Source organism: Pistacia vera, unplaced genomic scaffold (genome assembly GCF_008641045.1).
Source record: "Pistacia vera cultivar Batoury unplaced genomic scaffold, PisVer_v2 Contig442, whole genome shotgun sequence".
Lineage (NCBI taxonomy): Eukaryota > Viridiplantae > Streptophyta > Magnoliopsida > Sapindales > Anacardiaceae > Pistacia > Pistacia vera.
In genome coordinates, this window is record NW_022196271.1 from 1 (window position 1) to 13,556 (window position 13,556).

General features: G+C 35.5%; 2 protein-coding genes across 2 annotated transcripts; one reads left to right on the forward strand and one right to left on the reverse strand.

The window, feature by feature from the left end:
• Positions 1-3,367: 3,367 nt before the first annotated feature.
• Positions 3,368-5,387, reverse strand: LOC116144373 (nudix hydrolase 8-like). Its single transcript, XM_031429818.1, has 9 exons — positions 5,235-5,387; positions 4,897-5,159; positions 4,698-4,763; positions 4,437-4,574; positions 4,269-4,343; positions 4,094-4,144; positions 3,969-4,003; positions 3,763-3,871; positions 3,368-3,677 (listed from the first exon to the last, which is right to left on the reverse strand). Exons 1-9 carry the CDS (start codon positions 5,347-5,349, stop codon positions 3,477-3,479), a joined length of 1,053 nt encoding a protein of 350 aa, XP_031285678.1. The 5' UTR covers positions 5,350-5,387; the 3' UTR covers positions 3,368-3,476.
• A 2,619-nt stretch (positions 5,388-8,006) lies between these two features.
• LOC116144372 (mitochondrial-processing peptidase subunit alpha-like) lies at positions 8,007-13,256 on the forward strand. Its single transcript, XM_031429817.1, has 13 exons — positions 8,007-8,149; positions 8,981-9,229; positions 9,349-9,645; positions 9,735-9,902; positions 10,021-10,188; positions 10,280-10,366; positions 10,556-10,622; positions 10,949-11,046; positions 11,428-11,500; positions 11,604-11,674; positions 11,793-11,842; positions 12,509-12,621; positions 12,712-13,256. The coding sequence occupies exons 1-13, from the start codon at positions 8,111-8,113 to the stop codon at positions 12,759-12,761; spliced, it is 1,530 nt and encodes a 509-aa protein (XP_031285677.1). The 5' UTR covers positions 8,007-8,110; the 3' UTR covers positions 12,762-13,256.
• Positions 13,257-13,556: the final 300 nt, after the last annotated feature.

Here is a 13,556-nt window from a genome sequence, read left to right on the forward strand (position 1 = left end):
TATATATATGTGTGTTACTGTAAGAAACGAAACAGGCGGCGTGCTGTTATTCCAGCTTGTGTAGTGGTTTTTGACGAATATGAGAAAAGTAATACTATAAGTAAAAGAAAAAAAGGTTGTAACACAGTGAGGGAGACGAAAGTGGCGTGAAATTGGTTAGAGAAAAGAGGATGTCTTTTTTTTGTTGGAAATTAATATATCTTCTAGAAATAGATTTTTAAATTCCGTTGATTTTTTAGTATTTTGTTTCGTTAATGGTGGCTCCTCCGGATCCGGATTCAGATAGTGTCTTGGGTGGTACGTAATTATTCATTAGACTCTCTTCATTCAGGCAAAAAACAATGCTGTAACATGATTTACATACTAAAATCTTTAAATTATATTATTTAATATTTCAAAAAATACTTTCAAAACGACATATTCCCACCCAAGGTTTGACGAAATCTCAAGTTAGTACCATTGGTTCCATTTATTCCAGATTCTCACCCTTAAAGTGATGAAAAAACGTTTGATGTAACGGTAAAGGGGTAAATTGGTCATTTTATATGGGCAGCGCACGTTAGCAAACCACCGCCTCTAACAGTCCTCCGGTGCACATTAGCAACTGTCGTTCCCGATGTTTTTTGTTCTTTTTCGACGATTTTTCCATCCAAAATCACTCTTGTCACCACCATTTGAACCTCCATCCTCCCCTCTACAAAACCATAACATTCACAACCCCTTATCACTCGTCGATCTCTGGCCACGGCAACGAAAAACAACCGATGAACACGAACTCTCGGCCAACAAATGACGACGAAACGGTTGCTGGGGACATAGGGGTTTTATAGATTTGGGGACGGTGGTTGCATTGGTGGTGTCCAATTGGATTTTCACCGTCGGAATCGATCGGAATCCGGTGAAGAACACCGAAACCCTAAGCCTAACAGTGCCGGCGATTAGAGGGGCAAATGAGTCAGGAACCAGAGGGGTTTTGGACGATGGACTATGGGGAAGGCGATGGAGGTGACCAGGGGGTTCGACGTCATCGGAAACAGCCCAGATCGGGCTATTTCCGACGAGGGTGTATTGTGACCGAGGGTGTTTTTGATATAATTTGAAAATAAAATGGTAAGTTGTAATTCTACTAATTTAGGTGTTAAAACATAATTTATTAATTTAGGGTTAAGGGTATTATGATAATTACACCCTCTAAACCCTAAAAATTCATAACACTGTTACTTTAAGGGTGAGAATCTGGAATAAATGGAACTAATGGTACTAACTTGGGATTTCGTCAAACCTTGGGTGGAAATATGTCGTTTACTCTTAGATTAAATTGATTCCTTCAATTATAAATTAGGAGTAATGATAAATGTATAAACAAATATTAAAAAGATTTATGTAGGAAACTAACATGATAGACAATGAATGAAAGAATTAATATAATGAGTTTGATGTTTTTTATTAAGTCTTCTATTCATTTTGTGTCACGTAGTTTTTACACAAATTTTGGTAAAATTTGTTTAAATTATTTTATATTCATTTCTTTGTTAATTATTAGTTTTCTTAATACACATTTTTAACATTTTCCATTTAAATAACATTTTAATTAAAAACTACGATTAAATGCAAAAGATGCGCATATTAAATGCGTCGAAACTTATAGAAGGTTTTAGCAAAAGCTTCACGGATACTACAGTACAATCGAGACTCCCGAAAACCAGTAAATAATTAAATATAAGGTGCTAAAGGTCAAAACTGTAAATAATGAACCAGTGAATTAAGGGGCTATTATTGTAAATCTGAGCTGTAAAGATTCCAATAATTAGAAAAAAAAAAAAAAAAAAATTGCACTCTAATTGAGTGGTTAGTGATAAATCATTTTATTATTTATTTATTTTGTTTGGATTGGGGTATATTCTTTTGAAAATTGTAAATATATTATTGAATTATTTTTTGACAAAAAATTAAGTACGTAAACAAACTACCTATTTTCCTAATAAAAAAAGAGCTTTTTATATTTGTGATGATCCACTCAGTGCCAGGTTATATAAATTTTTTAATTTTATATGGGAGAGTTTAATTGGTGGTGGATGGTTGAGGACATAAGCATAAGCATGCGTGAAGTCGCTTCCCAAACCATCCAGATTGGCAAACAATAAACAAGTGTGTCACATGGACTACATGACGTGTTCAACTAAAATATGTCAAAAGTTTTTCTCCAGTAGTCTGAGATTGGTAAGGACCAGGATCTTCATCTGACTTTTCTCCTTAACAAAATAAGTTTCATCAAGAACGTTTTCTGCACGGTAGAAGGCTGTAACTTTTATGTAAAGCTCAATGTATAATTTGTGATTAAATTCAGATCACACATAAAAAGAGGTTTTTATTTTGGTTTCTGGAAAACTTGATAATGTCTCCCGTCTTCAAGTAAATAAATGGCCCACTTTTTTTCAGCTTCATTGGATGTTAGACACGTGTCTTTCTAGACAAACAAACATTATTGTATTTACATAACGAGTCTAGACCATTCTGTTATCCTTAAAAAAAGGAATGGTTTTAAATGGTTCTGTTATGTTTAATAATTTAGGAACATCATAGGCTTAGGTTCTTGTCCGTCCCAATTTAGTTGGGTTGAATTGGATTAATTTTGGTAAATTCATTAAGCCATTTACCTTTTAAATTATTATAAAAATAATATTTAATTTATTAGATAATAATATAATATGAAATTCAGAAAGGAAAAGTCATTGTCCAACCAACACTGTTGCCATTACCAGTCACCATTGACATTGTCCATTGCTGAAGCTCTTGGGCAAATACCATTTACACGAAATGTTCTTTACCTCTAGATCTAAACCATGTCGGTCTTCATTTAAAAAATAAAAAATGTTTAACACAGGAGGCAATTAAAGTTTTGGTTGGTGGAACTTTGACATTCTCCTCAAGCTATCTTAGACTTCCATTTTCAGTCGGAGTTGTAAGAATACCTATATTCTAGCAGCAGACTTTTACTTTTTATTAAATTATTAATATAGATAATAAATTATTATTCATATTATAAAATGATTATAATAAGTAACCCGTCACTCCAATGCAATCCATTCCAAAACTTTATATGATAGATGCAGGTGGATTGGATAATTTTTTTATGGGACAAGTTCACGAAATTTGCATCAGACATCACTCAAATGGTCTAAATTTTATCGTTGGCACCAAATTATTGAGTCTTATCATTTTATAAAGCCCAAATACAAAATATCTATTACATAACCGAAGGTTATAGCCCAATTCCAATTGAGTTTACATTAAGATCCGTACTACGGGCCAGCCCACTACACCAACCAAGCTAGTCACTAAGTAGAGTGTCCAATCTCACTAAGGTTAGTCACGAAATTTGCATAGACATCAATCAAATGGCCTAACTTTATCGTTGGCATCCCAAACCCAAAGTAGTATTATTCTCATTTCATTTTGGAACAGATTACTACAACTTACATAACTATACTCGAAATATTTTTCAATTCATTGTAATACAAGTATGATAATTTTCCATCTAATTTGGAGTTTAACTGACGAGCAATGAATCCACTGTACTGATCTTCATACGCCTTAATGCAAATGTCGATGACCTTTCTTGACATGTGGTCTTCCAGATAAAATGGCTGCTCCAGCAATTCATCAAGTGGCATCCACTGAAGACAAAGATTTCAGCTACAGAAAGAAGAGATCACCACAATATAAATAGAGAAAGCAAATGTGAAGTTGAACCTCAATTACCTTGGCAGCTTGAAGCTCCTTCTCATCAATGGTGATTTCAGAGGACAATGGCTTCAGCATGCACACGAAGAGTATGTCTGACTTCTCAAAAGCTACAAGGTGAGCATGTCTATCGAGTTGCACGCGCACACAGAAGTGGATCGAGTTAAAATCAAAATTTTAAATATATATTTAATATGTTTTGAGGCGATAGACGAAAACTTTACCGGAAAGCAACCATTTCCTGGAAAATTGTGTCAACCTGTAAATAGAGAATACAATTTAATAAAGTAGATAATATATAATAGCCATTTCAGAAAAAATGATAGTTTGTAAATTGTTATGTTCTTACACCAGTTTCTTCTTTCACTTCTCTTATAGCTCCCGAGAATATATCTTCAGACTGATATGAATCAAGAAAAGCGCATGTTCGTTACAAACATTTGTGAATATAATAGGAAAAAGAATTTGACACAGTAGAATAGATTCTACAGTTAATCCATTAATTGAAACATGAGAGGTATCACCTTGTTGATATAACCAGTGGGCAACTTCCACACACCGGAGCAACTACAGGGACATTTTTCTTTCACCACAAGGACCTAAATGTTGTAAATTCGCAGTACAAAAAGAAGGGTTATGAAATGGAACAAATAGATAAAAAGGCAAGATGAAAAATTGCTGTTGATAAAAACCTCTCTTTTGTCGTTGAGCACGAATCCTGCCACGCCAATTTGATGCGAAGGGCTGGCAGGAAGCATGCATGGCTCATCAGGAATCCAGTATGTTAACGTAACGTATCCTGGTTCAGCATGGTGATATGTGAAACCTTCCTGAAAATTAGTTTTGACTTATTAAAATTTCGAGATAGTGAATAGGACACAACGAACAAAATTCCTTAGATCAATTGCAGAGGGAACTTCTGTGAGACAACGTAGCATTAATTGCATTATTACCTGAACTGCTATTGGAACAAGATCAGCTTGCTCTGATAGTATCTTGAGCCATACTCCCTTCTTACCCTGCATTTCCCAGAAATTTACACACGATTACACGTCTTTTGAATTGTGAATGCACATTTGGGATGATCTGATGGTTAAAAGAATGTGTTTGTGTTATTTATAGAATCTGTTAATTGTACACTCGTGCACAAACCTTCATTTTCCAGTTGGATAGAGAAGCACGAAGAGCAGACACAAAGGCGTTTGCACTTGAGGGTAAGCTTTCTGGATCAATAATAACTCCACCGTATTCATCATCACATGCGTAAAGAAATTCCGAAGCCAAATTCAGTGCTGATATGTCTGCTGACAGAACATTAACTCCCTTTTTCTTGATTACACAGCCAACCCCAAGAAATGGCACGGGCGAAGAAGTAAACTTAGCAGTTGAGGATATTAAGGAATTCTGCGAGAAAACTGAACAACACTATGAATCATTTTATTTTATGGGAAATTGTAATATAATGTGATGATCACTTGAACATTACATACCTTTTGACAGCCTTGAGAAAGCACAGGCTTTTGGCCATGGAATTCTGGACTCCCTCACAAAGCTCTGGCAGTAACATCCTGCCAATCTTGAGCCATCCAACACCGGTGCCATCATCTTTGTTGTTAAAACAAATTATGAGGGACTGAGTTTCCATGAGCATATATATAATAAATATGACATTAATGCAAAAGAATGCTTGTGGGTATGTAGAAAAATTATTGGGTGAATATTTGAAGGGAATAAGCATCCAGTAGCACAAGTAGGTCGAAAGAAAGAGATGTAGAACAAAGATGTGGTCGCTAAGATACTGTTGCAAGAGGATGAGAATTATTCTCTCCATGTCAACACATCATGGACTCCCTTTACATCAATTTGCATACTTAATTGATCAATTTATAACATGTTATTTCAAAAGGGAATGTTTATCATTTTTTGGGATTTCAATATTCCATTTCTGATACTTATTCTGGTATAATTTGTGATTGTAGAGGCTTATAGAGTTTCTCCACTTGGTATCATTCAAGATATCGTTCGTACTTCTATTCTTCTTTCCGTTTCATTGAACTTGACGCTTCAATAAACAAATATACTGCACCTCGTGTGCTTTGTTAGGCCACTGCCCACTATTACAATATCTTCGAACATTCTAGCATTCTTTTATTCAGTGTTTCCTGTTTACTATGTATATAATTAAAAGGGCAATACTATGCTTACAATCTAATCTTATAAACTTTTCTTTATAATCTTGATATGATAGTTTGTAATAGGTTTCGTCTGTCTTCTTGCGAACTGATCGATTACGAGCTGTCATATCCGATGTGAAAGAAAGTTTATAGAATTAGATTGTGAGTCATTTTTTATTGTAATTAGAATAAGAGTAAACTACATGTTCCCACCCAAAGACTAGCGAAATCTCAAGTTTCCACCCTTGATTTTATTTATTTCAGATTTCTACCCTTAAATTAACAAAAAATCATATAATGTGACGGTCAAAGGGTAAAATGATAATTTAAACTTCATTAAATCTGAAATAATAATAAAAGTTTCAAAATAACCCTCTATATCCCAAATTTCTCACAAGCACCCCTGACCAGTGACCTCCCTCATGGCTGTCGGAAAAATCCAGATCTAGCAGGATTCCGGTGTTGTTGGACATCACCGCCACCACAACTAGCTTCCCCCACTCATCGCCAACAAAACCCCTGCATCCCCCAACCTCGTTCGCCTCCATTTTGGCCAAATTTGAGCATTTTCTCTACGATTTACCCCTCCTTCATGGCCGCTGGAAAAAATCCAGATCTAGCTAGATGGCTGGATCTAAGCGATTTTCCCTCCCTCACTGTTGCCGGAAAAATCAAGTTATAGTGGGGTTAAATGTAATTTATTAATTTATTTGTTAAGGACAGTTTAGTAATAACACTTTTTGTACTGTACCAAAATTAAAAATTATTAACGGTGTTAATTTAAGGGTGAGAATTGAAATAAATGAAACCAAGGGTGAAAACTTGAGATTTCGCTTGATCTTTGGGTGGGAATAGTCGTTTGGCATTTGGATCATATAATATTTTATTATAGGGGTATATTATATTAATGGATAGAAAATTCACCTTGAAAATTACTAGGAATGTTTAGAAAATGTGTTTGATTAGTTTGAATAAATTGGTGAATAATATGTTTGATTGGGAAGATAAATGGGTAGGCACGTTATGTAGATTACTAAATTGCCCTCATTTTTTAAATTTAATATAATAGTATTTTTTTTTTTTTGAATCATTCTTTTAACCCCTTATATTTGAAATTTTGCTAAAATACCCCAGCCATATAAAACTTTAATTTGTAGCAAAATCATCCCCACCCACCCCAAGCCACTACTGACAACCAGCCACCAGCGTTGTCCATCGTCGACAGTTGACGAAATGGCGCACGACTGGTTGTATATGGGTAATTGTGCATTAAAAAAACTGGAAATGACCATGGATCACAAATCAATGGCAAAAAAACAACCAGATCTATGGCCATTTCACGGCCACAAATCTGGCCGTGAAACGACCACATATTTGGTTGTGAAATAGCCATAAAAAAGCTAGATCCATGGCCAGAAAAGGCCTTACCAATGCATGACCAGCAAGATCTCGCTAGTTGTGCACCATTACAGCGATTGATGCCTGTGGCCGGCGGTGGTCTTGGGTGGTTGGGGGTATTTTGTTAGCTTTTAAACTTTTTTATAACTAGAGTGTTTTAGCTAATTTCTCGAATGTAGGGGGTTGGGTAATTGTTATTTGATAGACATTTGATGGCAATTATGTTCGAAATGGTTTTTAATTAAGGACAAAATAGGTAGAAAAATCATATAACTTCAGTAATGTTTTAATAACACCCCCTAATAAGGTAATAAGATTACTTCCTATATTACCAACAGTAAATACTATTTACAATAAAAAATTACCATAATATTTTATTACTTTCAAACCAAACACATGAATCTTATAAAATAAACAAACATTACCCGTTATCTTATATACCCCCATCCAAACAGCCCCTTGGAATAAAATTCTATTAAGAATTTATGAGAAAATTAAAATACGTGGCAAACAAAGATGGAGCGCATCAATTAAAAATGTAAATAAGGTGAGGTCAAAATCAGACAATCCAACGACTGATAATTCTAAGAGAATTAAGACTATAATCAGTTAAACGGCTAAGATTAAATCAGGCAAACAATATCATTAGACGGACCAGATTGATCACTCGTGTCCATTTTTTCATTGGGCAATCACATTTCTCAACTCTACGAGACTCCCCCTCTTTCTTTTGAGCCAGCCAGTTTCATCACTCGTCCGTACGAACTAGGGTTTGACAGTGACCTACGATCACCATGTACAGAACCGCTGCCTCTCGCCTTCGCTCTCTCAAGGTCAGTACTCGCTTATCCATCCTCCTGAAGCCCTAATTAAACCCGTTGGTTTCATTTTTATTACTCAACGTATTGGAGTAAAAGCTACTTGGATTCGCTGCCTGTATGTTAGTTGATAGTTGAATCTGTGTTTGCTTGGATTTTTGGCTTGTAGATCTGTCTGTACGTCGCTGGAATTTTATGCTTCTTATCAGAATAGTTATGTTGTTTGATAGTTTTGTATTTAACAAAATGTTAAAGATGAAAAAATTACTAGTTTTATGAAAGAAAGCATATTGATGCTGTATTTTCTTTTCCACGAAACGTAAACACATTACTTGCATCACGGTCAAACCGTAGGAATTGTATATTATGTTTCATTATGTATGAAGAAATCAAATAATGGAAGTATGGAACTGAAATTGGAGGATCCGGTGATTTGATTACTGTTCATATACATATATATATATATTCATGTGATGAAACTGGTACCTATTAGGTTTATTCCCTTGCTCACTTTCTCTAGAAATTTAGATAAATTTGTAATAAGAATGTAGTGTTGCTATATGCTTCTTGCTTCCTGGTGAGAAAATTAATTGAAGGTTGAAGAATTGCAAGGTTGAATTTTTATTGTAAGTTACTTAATAATTTTAGAAGAGATAATGTGATGGATAAGTACCACTGTAACTGGATAGTGTCATATAGGGTTTATTAGTTGCATGAGTAATTAAATTATATGGATTTTCTCTTTCATTCACAGTTTATCCAATGCTATACACTTGTATATATTGACATATGATGGTTATCTTATGTGGTGGAAATGTTTGATGTTACAATTAATTGTGAGAACAGGACCATGTGCGTGGTAGGATACCTGCGGCCACAAGATTCGCCAGTTCTAGTGCTGTTGCCACAAGTTCATACTCTTCAGGTGGTCTCTTTAGCTGGTTGACTGGGGAGCGATCCAAATCTTCACCTCCTTTGGACTTTCCACTTCCGGGTGTCTCTCTTCCACCTTCATTGCCTGATTATGTTGAACCGGCTAAAACCAAGATTACGACTCTCCCAAATGGTGTCAAAATTGCCTCGGAAACATCAGTGGTATGCATGCAAATACTTTTTCATAGACAACTTGTTTTCTAATTCAAGGCCCTTTGTTCTTGAGGGGAATTTATTTTATACTTTATCAAGAAAGTTTGTTTCCTTCTTTTGCCAATCAGAGCCCTGCTGCCTCAATAGGTTTATATGTTGATTGTGGCTCAATCTATGAGTCACCAATCTCATTTGGAGCCACACACTTGCTTGAGCGCATGGCCTTTAGAAGCACAAGAAACCGGAGCCACCTGCGTATTGTGCGGGAAGTGGAGGCAATTGGTGGCAATGTCCAAGCCTCAGCTTCTAGGGAACAGATGGGATACACTTTTGATGCTCTGAAAACTTATGTTCCTGAAATGGTGGAGCTGCTTATTGACTGTGTGAGGAACCCTGTTTTCCTGGATTGGGAGGTTAATGAGCAGGTATTTTCATTATTTTGTTTGCACTTGCTTACATTTCTAATGTCAATTTAGATTGTTGCCTGCTCGAAAGTGATATTTTCCTTCTGCAGCTCCTGAAGGTGAAATCGGAGATCACCGATGCTTCCAAAAATCCCCAAGGCTTGCTTTTGGAAGCAATTCACTCTGCCGCTTATTCTGGTGCATTGGCTAATCCTCTTCTAGCCCCAGAATCTGCCATAAGTAGATTGAATAGTACAATTTTGGAGGAATTTGTTGCTGTAAGTCTAATATGTTTGAATTTATTTCTTATGCAAATTATATTTGTTTGAATTTATTGTAATTTCCTATTTGCAACTTTTTGCATTCTTACTCTGAAGTTTTGTATGAGAATTTCAGGAAAATTATACTGCTCCTCGGTTGGTACTTGCAGCTTCCGGTGTTGAACATGAGCAGCTGTTATCTGTAGCAGAACCTCTTTTATCAGACCTACCGAGTGTTCCTTGTCCCCAAGAGCCAAAATCTGTGTACACTGGAGGTGATTATCGCTGTCAAGCTGATTCAGGGGTATGTATTGTAGATGTCATGCATCAAAAACTTAAATCTTCTGCCTTTATTAACCTTCTAAAAGGTTTTTAAGTGCAATTTTTCCTTCCAGGACCAGAGAACCCATTTTGTTCTTGCATTTGAACTTCCTGGTGGTTGGCATAAAGAGAAGGAAGCTATGGCTTTGACTGTTCTTCAGGTTCTGATAGTGGACTACCATATCATTTCAATATTCTTAATATTACCTTTTTACCTTTTAAACATTTAACAAGCACATTTTTAGGGTTCTGTTATCTTGGTGGTTCCCTTAATTTGTGTCTATATTTTTCTAGAGGCTTCTTATTGAAAATTTAAGTTGAAAAGCAATAGTAAATATAATGTGTTGTAGATGCTACTGGGAGGTGGTGGATCATTCTCAGCAGGAGGGCCTGGAAAAGGAATGTACTCGAGGCTATGTAAGTTGATCCTATTATCCTTGATCCCTTATCAGTGTACTATTGAATTTTAAGTAGCAATAATGGGATGCGTAAATTTGAAGTTATGTCTGTAGTGTGTGCTTATTCAGTTGTCTGCTTGTTCTGTTTCTTATAGCTCTTTTTTATTGTTACAACTTTTATAGTTTCGTATTGAGAGAAATGTTATGTTTAGTGGATAAATTCGTTTACTTGTGTTTATTTGTAGTTTTTCGTTTAAGCAGTGCTCTCAATATTATGATAGTTGCATCACTTATCTGCAACTATGTCACTGGCATATAATTTATTCGTGCTAAGCTGATGAACAGATCTTCGTGTTTTGAATGAGTATGCGCAAGTTCAGTCATTTTCAGCATTCAACAACATCTACAATCATAGTGCCATATTTGGTATTCAGGCTACCACTGTAAGCCTCCATTCTGAACTTCAACTATTTGAGTTTGTTTATTTACTTTCAAAAGAATTTTGTTAGGAGATTCTGGTTTATGGCAAACTTTTTTACAGCTATACTCCTATATCTCCACGAACTTTTATTATGCTAGCCACTAGCCTAGGTACAAATGCAACCACCCACCCCTGAATAAAGAGGTGAGAGAAGAAACCAAATCATTCCTTCCTCCGGAATGGTGATATGAAAGCGCCCAGTGATTGTTTGTGTGACCTTTTTAAAATATAAAGCTCTAGGAATTTCACATCATCCTTTAGTCATGAAAGTAGTTTTGGATCAGCCATGTCAGTAACTTCTGCTTCAGATATCTCTATTGAAGATGCTTGTATCTGGATACAGGGTTCTGATTTTGTATCAAAAGCTATTGATGTAGCAGCGAAGGAGCTTATTGCAGTCGCCACTCCTGGAGAAGGTTTCCTGCCAATCTTTACCTTGTTCAGTAACGTTTCTTGCTAAGAACATTTGATTTGTTAGCCCAATACTGACTAACACTTTGCATTCTCTTTTCTGTGAAGTTGATCAAGTACAGCTAGATCGTGCTAAACAATCAACCAAGTCTGCAATTTTGATGAATTTGGAATCCAGAGTATGCTAACTTTTTCTTTCAATTCTTGATCTCGGATATAAATTGTACTTTTTTTTGTTAATTTTTTTCTGCTCAAGATTCTGAAATTCTTATTCATCTATTTTTTCTTATTGTGCAGATGATTGTATCTGAAGATATAGGTAGACAAGTTTTGACATATGGTGACAGGTATGGCTAGAGTCATGATATCAATTTATCGTTCACTCAGAGGGTATATAAACTATTACAATTAACCCTCAAAGGATCTGTTTCTGTATATTATCTATTTCCTGTGCATCATGTACTTCATTGTGTATGTATATTGACACGCAGTATTCAGCATCTGCTAGAGAAGTCGGTAAGATATAGTTACTTGACTTTAACTATGAGGAAGAGAATGCAGGGAATCAGCACAAGAGATGTCATTTTGCTTTGAATCATGTGATCATGTCAGTGTCAGAAAAACTGTCTGGAATTTGTGAGAGCATGAGAATGTTGCTTTGTACAGGTTATGACAGTTTTCATAGTTGTAATGTACGGTCTAGAGTCTCAAATTTAAAAGGTCTAGTTTAGATAATGATCTTTTCCCCACTTTTTAATGTCATAGCTGGTGAAATTTTGTAATCTATGCCCATTTGATCTTTAAGCAGTACCTAGTATATATGAAAAACATTTGATTGGAAAGATATTTGATCTCTGTTGATGACAAAAGGAGCAGACTGATTTTCACTGTGGCCTTTGGTAAAATAATGACTCACTTCGATCCCAATACCTGTTCTTTAATGCACATTTGCAGTTTTATCACATGAGACTGTAATATGATGTTTTCCTCTTAAATTATTTGTTGTTTCTTAGGAAACCTGTGGATCACTTCTTGAAGGCCGTGGATGATGTTACAGTGAAGGATATTACTTCAATAGCCCAGAAGCTTCTTTCATCCCCACTGACAATGGCATCATATGGAGATGGTATTTTATGGGTTTATTCAAAGTATTCTATTCTGGTTCATTGGTTTTCTTGAGTGTTTTATCTATATATTTCTTCCTCTTGTTTTGCAGTCATTAATGTCCCAAGCTATGATTCTGTCAGCAACAAGTTCAAGTCATAATTAAATTGCTTTCCTGTGTTGAACCGGGCAGGCACCAGACCTGTTGTCTATATTACTTTGCATCTGCATACCTTCAAGCTTTTTTACGGCCAATGCAGTTGACAATAAGATAAATTTTAGACATTCCCATTTTTATGAATAATTTGGTGCGCTAAGCATAACAAGCCAGCATTTTGATGTATTTACTGGCGTCCAAGGTCATATTCTTTTGTAGTTTGGTCTACCATTTACCGAAATAGCTGGTTGATAATACAATTTTCAATGGCGACCGAAGTTGATGGAATTGCTGTTAGTGTTCCTGATCCATAATTTATTTCGGTAATTCTGTTCTTGGTCATGTCAAGTTTTGACTTTCTCTTGGCCCTTGTATTCTGGATGAACTACTGAAGACTTGTTGAGAGTAAAGATGGGTTTCTTATGACTTATTTTGATGTTAAAGTTGTGGATTAATGTGTGGTTTGATTATCTATATGCTAATAAGCAAATTTCAACTCTTATTGCAGCGTAAACCTTTGGGGATTACTTTTTATTATTATGCTTCTTTTCTCTTTTTACAACGAAGATATATTCCAATGCTTGGAAAACTCGTTTTTATCTGAATATAAGATTTTATTAACAGTTTATAGAATGGTTCCTAGCCTAGGACGATGGAAGTCAAGTGAAATGAAATGATGATTGGTAATTAAAGTGTGTGGGCATTGTTTAAGCATTAGATAAACCTAACATCATGGATATGCCAACTCTCTTCCTCTCAGGCCCATTTCTCTTAAGTTGGTTAGCGACTAAACTTTCCTT